General features: G+C 54.5%; 1 protein-coding gene and 1 pseudogene across 1 annotated transcript; both read right to left on the bottom strand.

The window, feature by feature from the left end:
* Positions 1 to 751: 751 nt before the first annotated feature.
* TPGS1 (tubulin polyglutamylase complex subunit 1) lies at positions 752 to 8,555 on the bottom strand. Its single transcript, XM_036425164.1, has 2 exons — positions 8,182 to 8,555; positions 752 to 1,564 (listed from the first exon to the last, which is right to left on the bottom strand). The coding sequence occupies exons 1-2, from the start codon at positions 8,517 to 8,519 to the stop codon at positions 1,027 to 1,029; spliced, it is 876 nt and encodes a 291-aa protein (XP_036281057.1). The 5' UTR covers positions 8,520 to 8,555; the 3' UTR covers positions 752 to 1,026.
* Positions 2,688 to 2,783, bottom strand: LOC118711997 (annotated as a pseudogene).
* Positions 8,556 to 8,997: the final 442 nt, after the last annotated feature.

Raw genomic sequence — 8,997 nt, 5'->3', positions numbered from 1 at the left:
CCCTGGGGATCTGGATCGGGCCCCCTCATCTGTCAAATGGGCTGTTGCCTTTGCTGAATGGTCCAGGTGTTACCCTCATTGTCTGCCCATAAAACCAATGTCATAGTGTTGGCAGCTGGTCAATAAATAGTTATTAATCAATTTTTCAGAGAGGTTTCCCAAAGTTCCTCCCTAAGTACTGGGAAGTGCTGCTAATGTAAAGGAAGTGCTGGGCTCCTGCCCCCTGCCCTGGGTTGGCCCCACACGGCGCCTGGTCCCTCAGGAAAGCCTGCTCAAGCTCTGAAACTGCAGCGATGGATGGCTAGAGTTTCTGCCTCCCGTTTTCTGACCACAGCACCTGATTTTCCGGTGGGGTTTCCTGGTCTGTCAAATGTTCTTTCCTCTTAGGGCTGTGACATTGCAGGTCTCGAACATGTTAGCTGTGCTGTCATCATTGCCGGTAGCATCTGCTGTGAACTCTTCCTCTGATAGCTGGGAGAACGGAGGCCCAGGGAGAACTGCTTGGGTGGGGCGTGTGTAGAGCAGGGCTGGGGACTGGGTCATCTTCCAGAGCATTGGTCATGCAGGGCCTCAGCCCTGAGGCAGGGCACCTCACTGAATACCCGTTGCCCTCTGCTCCCATAAAGCGGCGTCCAGGGGCACCCTGGCATTTCCAGGTGGCAAATATGGCTTCCGGGCAGTGGTGGGCCTGCTGGGTGGAGAAACATTTCTGTGGCACAGGGCTGGAGGGTGGGGAGCAACACATGTCAGGTCTGCTTTGGATACAGATTTTATTACTGTTGCCGAGGAGAGGGGCCTTTACAGGTATGTGGGGAGGGGTGTCCACCTCAGGTACCCTTGGCCGCCCCCTGAAGGGGGCTAGAATATCATTCCAGGGCCGAAGCTGGCTGAGGGCTCTCCGCACCCCCCCTGCATGCAGAAACCCCAGTCCTGGTCCCATAGCCATGTTCTTCTGCCCAGGAGCAGGCGAGCCAGGCCTCAGAGGGTCCCCAGCTGTCAGGGTGGAGGAGGCAGGTGAGGAGGGGCTCAGCCCACTGGCTTGACTTTGGCGATAAAGAGGGCAGCAGCCTTCTCCAGGAACTCCTCTCGGGTCATGGGGGAGCTGGGCCGCCGAGCCACCAGAGCTCGGTCCATGGCCAGCGCCAGGCTGTCAGGCCCCAGGCGTGAGCCCGCCTCCAGGTAGTGGGTGGGAGCAGAGGCGCCGCTGCTGGCCTGCAGGACCCCCTCCAGGGTGTCCAGCACTGCCTGGCTCATGCGGCGGTCAGCAACGGCCAGCATGGGGTCCTCCAGCAGCTGGTAGAGGGCGCCAGCCCGCCCCACGAACTCCAGCAGCACGAAGCAGGTGAGCATGCCGGTGCGGAAGACGTCCAGCGGCACAGCCTCGTGGTCCCGGCACTGGATCTTGCGCAGCAAGGGGGCTACAACCTCCTCGGGGGCCTCCCCGTCTCGGCAGATGCGCTTGAGCAGTTCGCTGTAGGTGCGCCCATCGAGCCCCGGCTTCTTCTTGCGCCCACTGGCGCTCAGGCACTCATAGGCCACACCAACATTGTTGTTGAAGGCCGTCCTGCAGGCGGACAGGGGTGTTGGGCCAGCCCAGCAAAGCCCTCCACCCCCACGCCCACCAGCCTAGTCCAGCTCCTGTGCCCCTTGTTCCTCCTCCAGCAGGCCAGGCGTTTGCACAGGCTGTGACCTCCCCTGGGACGCCCTTCCCACAGCTCTCCCCAGGGCAACCCAAGTCGCCGTTCTGGTGGGGACCTTCCCTCCTTAATCTTTTCCTCCTCTTTTTGTTAATAATTACTACCACCGGACTCACTATATGGTGTCCTTATGAGTTTGTTTTTCCAACCTGAATGTCCAGGAGCCCACACCAGGTTTTATCTGTCAGTCACTGTGCAAAACCAGTGCCTGGCCCACGGCAGGTGCTCAATAAAGGTCTGCTAAGTCAGCTGACTAGCATCTGCCCCTCGGGACTCTCCAACTGCCCTTCTAAGGATGACACTTGCACTCACAGGGTGGCCATTCTTGGCCCAAACACTGTGCCTATCTCATTCCATTCCCCTAGTCCCACTGGCCAAGAGTCGGCAAACTACAGCCATGGGTCAAACCCAGCCCACTGCCTGTTTTTGTAAATAAAATTTTATTGGCACACAGCTTCGTTAACCCAGTGACATGTTGCTTATGGGAGCTTGCTTTCTTGCTGCAATGGCTGAGTCCAACGTTCACAACAGAAATCAGCCTGCAAAGCTGGGAGAGCTTGCCACCTTTACAGAAGTCTGTCAACCCTGCTCTCAGCTGTAAGGTGGGGGCTATGCGGGGGGTATGGTTCCTTGCCCCTTGAGCAGCCTGAGGTCCTACTATGTGCCCTGGCCATATGTGTTGTGAACTTCGTGAGCAAAGTAGGGCAGCACTGGTTAAGTGTGGGCTGTAGGGTGAGCCTGGAGCCCACACACTTAACCAGTTAGTGTACAGTGGGTGCCCAGTGTCTCACTCTCCTCATCACATCTACAGCCCAGTACCTGGCCTGTGGCCCAGGGAAGGATGGCTGGTGGCCTTTTACTGGTTTCACAGTCACAGCTGGGAAGTGAAGTTCAAGGCAGGCTGATGGTGGGCCAAGGATCCCAGGGAGGAAGGGCCTGACCTTAGGCCTTAATATTCATCCTTTCTGGGAGCTCAGCTCCATGGCTCACTGCAGCTCCACTCTTTCTTCCAACCCTCAAGGATGCCTTTCAAACTGATAAGAACAGATACTGCACTTGATCTTAGCCAAAAGACTGAGAAGCAATTCCAAGGATATGTTTTAGAAAGGAAGGGAGGGAGGAAGATCGGGAGGGAGGGAAGGGGAGAAACATTGGTCGCCTCTGGTAGGTGCCCTGACCGGGGAACAAAACCTAGGTATGTGCCCTGACCAGGAATCGAACTCACATCCTTTTGGTGTATGGGACCATGAGCCACCTGCCCAGGGCTGCAGCACCACTCTGATCTCATGGGTGACCTGGCACATCACCTCACCTTTCTATGGGTTAGTGTATAGTGGGTGCCCAGTAAGTGCTGACCAACATATAGGAGATGTCCAGTAAACTTATATTCTGGTCGCCTCTGCTGCCCAGCACGATGCTTATAAATAGCTGTGCTGACCTGATGAGCTATGTAGGTCAAAACCCCATTACACAGGAAACTGGCACAGAGGTGAGGGCAGTAGCTTGGGAGGTCTCTCTCCCAGCTGGGACCCGTCCGCACCCATCTGACCATCAACTCCTCTGCCTTCCCATTTATTGGGCCCTTTGAAGTGACTAAGACAATCCAGGGAAGCAGAAGGGGTGCCAAATGCAGCTTCATGTTCAACAAACATTTGTTTCCATGATTACGACTGTTAGCACATAATAACCCTGTGTAGGAGCTTTTATTAGCTCCTTCCCCGGAAGAAGGAAGTGGGGGAATCTGGTGTAACTGTGGCGGCCATGAGTGCCTGTATCAGTTACCCATTGCTACATGACACACTTGGTGTCCTAAAATGGCAACAACAGTTATGACGAGGTTTCTGTATGGCAGGAACTCGGGAGAGGCTTAGTGGGAGGATTCTGGCCTGTTCCCTTATAAGGTCGAGGTCAGGATGTCAGCTGTGGCCATGGTCCTCTGAAGCTGGACAGTGGAGGTGTTTCACATGCTGGCTCAGACAGGAGGCCTTGGGTCCCGGCCCTGGGTGTCCCCATGGAGTGACGAGCACCTCCACACATGGAGTGTGTGCTCCCACACACTCTATGTGTCCATGTAGATGTGGAAGACGGGTGCATGCAGGTGTGAATACCAAGAGGTGAGGGCCTCCAGGGGCATCTGGAAGGCTGGAAAGCTCTGTGCTGTCCAACCCTCCACCCTGTGACTGACTTGCTTTGGTGACTGAAATGTGAATGTGAGCCAGGCGAGGGCCACGTTTAATGGAAATTTTCAGAGCCGTCACATCATTCTCCATGGTCGCCTGCCACGGTGTAAGCTCACAGCAGCCCGGCGGTGTGAGGACACAAACCCTAGTTGTGTTGAGGCCACTGAGGTTTCAGGGCCCTGAAGCTCCCTCCCAGGAATCTGGGGGGCAAACATCTAGGTGCTTGTAGGTTCCCCGGGTGTCCCTGGACCCAGCTCAGACCTGCATGCAAGTCCTAGCCGCTGCCTCTCACTTTCCTCATGTGGAGAACGAGGGTTGTAATCTGAGCCCCTGGAGGCTTGTGAGGACAGAGGGTAGATCTTATGCCAGCGTTCCAGATTGTGCCAGCACTTGGGAGGGGCCCCATGTGTGCTTGTCATTTGCTATAAACCTGGGCTGCAATTCAGCTGGGCTGTCCAGAAGCTGTTTATCTTAGGCTCCTGGCCTCGTGGGGCAGGAAGGCATGCAAAGGGGTAATTACAGCCCAGTGAGATCAGAGCTATGACGAGGATTGGGCAAGAAGCCCAGAGGAAGGCAACAACCAACCTCTAGGCCGAGGCCTCATAACAGCCCCTCTGGGGGGCTCCCCAGGTGGTTCCCAATCATGAGGGGCAACCATGCCATCTGGGGGGTGGGCAAGAAGGCAGCCAGCACCAAAACCGGTTTGGCTCAGTGGATAGAGCGTTGGCCTGCGGACTGAAGGGTCCCGGGTTCGATTCCGGTCAAGGGCATGTACCTTGGTTGTGGGCACCCCCCAGTAGGGGGTGAGTAGGAGGCAGCTGATGGATGGTTCTCTTCCATCAATGTTTTTGACTCTCTCTTCCTCTCTGTAAAAAATCAATAAAATATATTTTAAAAAAGAAAAAGAGCCGAAACCGGTTTGGCTCAGTGGTAGAGCGTCGGTCTGCGGACTGAGGGGTCCCAGGTTCGATTCCGGTCAAGGGCATGTACCTTGGTTGTGGGCACATCCCCGGTGGGGGGTGTGCAAGAGGCAGCTGGTCGATGTTTCTCTCTCATCGACGTTTCTAGCTCTCTATCCCTCTCTCTTCCTCTCTGTAAAAAAATCAATAAAAAAAAAAAATATATATATATATATATATATATATATATATATTTAAAATAAAAAAAAAAAAAAAAAAAAAAAAAAAAAAAAAGAAAAAGAAGGCAGCCAGCTCTGAACTTGTCGGCCTGGGTTCCATCTTGGCTCCACCATGGAACTCTGGGCCTGTTTCCCTGTCTGTGAATTGGAACTGGGCACTTACTGAGGGCTCCATTCCTGTCAGCAATTTGTGAAATATGTGAGCATTTGTTAAAATAAAAAAAGAACATATTTACGGGGTGTCTCATAAAGTCATAGAAACTTCATTTTAGACCAGGGGTTCTTAATAGGGGTAATTGTGCCCCAAGGGCTCATGGGTAATATCTGGGGACATTTGTAGTTATTGTCACACTGAGTTGGGGCTAGGAATGATGCCCAGCACTCCACAGTACCCAAGACAGCCCTCAGAGGTGGCGTGAGCTCAGGAGCCTTAGCCTGGACCTGTTGGTGCCTGGCATTCCTGCAGTTACTATTAGCAACATGATGGCTTAGAAGTCTTTGGAGAGCTACACTGCCTGGGTCTGACTCTGGCTTTGTCCCCTCATAGCCATGCAGCCCTCACAAATCCAGATGAAACCCAGGGTCCTGAGGCCAGCAGGGGGGTGATGGGATGCCATCACCAGTCCGGCAGGCCAGCAATTCTGACTTCTCGAGACACCTGCACACCCTCTTTTGTTAATCAGCTTAACAATAACCCACAACCTTCGGACCAACTTACACCCTCTTTTGTGACGACGTGCTCAAGAGCAGCCTCATGACAGCCTGGTCAGCCTTGCAGCATCAGGTAAAGTTGCCTAACCTTGGAGCACCTGTCTCCCACACCTGGGACTTCCTGGTCACAATTCTACTCCTGACCTGACAGGCGTGATAAAGGGCCCCTGCTCACTGCTCTCCCTGTGCCCTTGCTGCTCCCAACAACAACAGCCCAATACCTTTTGTGTCCCCACAAAATGTACATCCATCTAGAACCTAGGAGTGTGACCTTATTTGGAACTAGGGTATTTGTAATTAGTTCAGGATCTGGAGATAGGGTGAGATGGCTCCCAGTCCAATGCCAAATGTTCTTAGGAGAGGACAGAGAGACATAGAGGAGATGGTAGCTAAGTACAAGACAACGGCTGAAGTGATGCTTCCACAAGTCCCGGGACATCCAGGAACTAGGAGGCAGGAAAGACCCTCCCCCAGAACCTCCAGAGGGAGCTCAGCCCTGCAACACCTTGATTTCAGACTTCTGGCCTCCAGGACTGTGGGAGAATATATTTCTGTTATTTTAAGCCACCAAGTTTGTGGTAATCTGTTATAGCAGCCAGAGGGAACTAATACATTTTCTTGTTGACCCTAAATCCAACAGATGCTTCTCAGCCTTCATTTACTGGACCATTGGACACAGGGCTACTGACCACATGGTGTTTTTGTATGAATTAGGAAAGAACTCTACAAAAAGCCTCATAAATATCCCTGTCTGTGATGTCTACGGGGAGAGTGGCTTGTGCATTGCTTCACCTGAACAACTGCACATGTGGCCCTGCCACTGACCACTTTCCCTCCTTGGAAGATGTCCTTGGATGCCACTCTCTTCTGGTTCCCACCTTCACAACTGGTCTGCCTTCACATACTTTTTGTGGGTTCTCTGAGGCTGGGGCTCCTCAAAGTTGGAGCCTGGGCTCTTCCCAGCTCTTCTGAGGCCTTCACCTTTCCTCCCAGTTGACAACCTCCTGTCCCATGTGCACATCTCAGTTTCAGACCTACTTGTCCACTTTCCTGCTGCGAGGTTCTCCCAGCTCCCTGACTCTGGGAACTTCCCCCAAACCAGTAACCTTCCAGTAGATACCTGGGACTGCCCTACACCCCCCCCCCCCCCCCCCCCGCCACCTTCCACCCTGGCCCCAGCAAATCCATCAGCTCGGCCTTCAGAGCGTGTCCAGAGCCCATGTATGTCCCACCTGCTCCTCTTCCCAGGTCCCTATCTCAGGGGTGGCCCCAGCACCCAGATACCCTGCTGCTCTCTTGTCTGGCTGTCATCTTGCATACCCTGCATTCTCTTTCCTCCTGTGGGAGAATATATTTCTGTTGTTTTAAGCCACCAAGTTTGTGGTAATTTGTGGTGGAGATGGGACTGCTCTGCTCAGATGCCTGCTTTCCACACCACTCCCACAGGAGCTCCCAGCACCTCTGTACTTTCCTTCATGTGTTTTGCACGAAGTGTGGGACTCTTTCTGGAGGTCTGCCCAGAAGCACCTGGGAATACCTTGAGAATCAAGCTGAAATGCTCCCTTGGTTGGCTTCTTCCTTCCTGAGGTCTCCTGGGAGCACACTCTTATAAGATCACCCCCATATGAATGCTTGCCTCAGGCTCTGCTGCTGGAGATGCCCCTAGCCAAAACCCAGTCCACCCACATCCAGTCAGTGACTTTGTCCGGTTGATGATGCTTCTCCTCAATCCACCTGATGCAGACCATGCATTCAATTTCAACACATATTCCTCAACCACCTTCCTTGGGCTTACAACTGTGGATAAGCAGGGACTTGAGGGGAGTGGGAAGGTGCCACCCCCTCTATCCTACCATGCTTCAGCTGGGAGAAGGAAGTGTGTCCCACCGTGCACCTGTACTGCCTCCAGGCAGGTGCATCTGAGGCACCACCTTTCTGTGTGTCACTCAGGGCTCTTCCTGGACACCCTCCTATATGCTGGGAGCCTCCCTTTAGGATAGGGCCATTGGGTGACTAGGTTGCTTTCTGTCTCCACAGCCCAACCCTATAAAATATTCCTTTTCTGGCTCAATGGACAGAATTTCTATGCTCATAAGGAGCTAGCTAGGAGGGACCTGGCTCAGAGAATTGCTCTGTGACCTTGGGCAAAGTCCTCTCTGGGCTCCATATCTTAAAAAAGTTGGGTGGGCTGCAAGGGGGACTCATTACCTACAAAAAGGCATCACAAAAAGTTGAAGCTTGCGCATAGCACGCAGGTCACTGCCAGAATACCCTGGGGACCTCTAACCCATCACAGTCTGGGTGGATCTAGCGTCAGGTAGGCACTGTAGACTATAGTTCCCAGCATGCCACGCATTCAAGCACCGGGACCCGGGGCGAAGAGCCGCGCGGAGCATGCTGGGAATTGAAGTCCGACCCCTCCACACCCCCGCCCAGGCCCGACCCAGTCCCGCACCTCTGGGAGTGGTGAGCCAGGCGAAGGTGCCACAGCGCGCGGCCCAGGCGCTGCTGCTGAAGCAGGAGCTGGCCCGGGGGCTCCCCGGCGCCGCTGTTTGCAGGCGTACTGAGGCCCATGTTCTCGAAGTAGTGCGCCAGAAAGGAGATCGGTTCCTCGGGCCGGGCCTCCAGCACCTTCAACAGGGCTGCGCGCAGCATTTTTGTCACGCCGAGCTGCTGCAGGAAGTCCTCCTCGCTCTCGGTCGTTGCTGCCGCCCCGGACACCGAGGGCCGGCTGCTGTCTATGAAATTGGCCGCCGGGGCCACGGCCAACCGCCGCTTCTCCACTGCCGCCATCTTCGCTCAGGGCAACGGGACCGGAAGTGCCGTCATATGCCACAGCGCGCTGGCGCCTCTTGGCGGCCATCTTGGTTAAGGGCAGAGGACGCCGGGTGACTCTTGGAAAAATTGGGAACTCAGTAATGCAAGCCACCCTTTCCGTTAGGTTCTAATGGGCATTCTCCGCTCCAGTGTCCTCTTTACGTGTACTGGTTGCCTTTTTTGGCGTAGGCCCTTAACTTTGCCAGACTGAAAAATGACTCCCAAGGAAGGGCTTGGTGCCTGACGGAAAGCCGGGTTGCTGGCGGACTCGGTAGTGGGCGAGTCCTTCCTGGCACGGTTCCTTAGCAACCAGTCTCCTTGGTGACCGGAGCAGCTGGCAGCGCGAGAGAGGGGATTGTTGCACCCGGAGTCAATGATGGAGCGCCGCCCTGCCCCATTTTTAATTTTTTGTCTTTGTGTCTTTGCCCCCCAGCCTGGCCTTCAACCCAACCCA

Source organism: Pipistrellus kuhlii, unplaced genomic scaffold (genome assembly GCF_014108245.1).
Source record: "Pipistrellus kuhlii isolate mPipKuh1 unplaced genomic scaffold, mPipKuh1.p scaffold_m20_p_8, whole genome shotgun sequence".
Lineage (NCBI taxonomy): Eukaryota > Metazoa > Chordata > Mammalia > Chiroptera > Vespertilionidae > Pipistrellus > Pipistrellus kuhlii.
Note: the sequence above shows the minus strand (reverse complement) of the source record. Positions and strands in the feature narration are given on the sequence as shown.

Excerpts from the sequence above, each read along its gene's own strand:
- TPGS1 (XM_036425164.1), bottom strand. The coding sequence starts at position 8,519 with ATGGCGGCAGTGGAGAAGCGGCGGTTGGCCGTGGCCCCGGCGGCCAAT. Across the intron at positions 1,565-8,181 it reads CTGGCTCACCACTCCCAGAG|GACGGCCTTCAACAACAATG; the intron begins GTGCGGGACTGG and ends GTCCGCCTGCAG.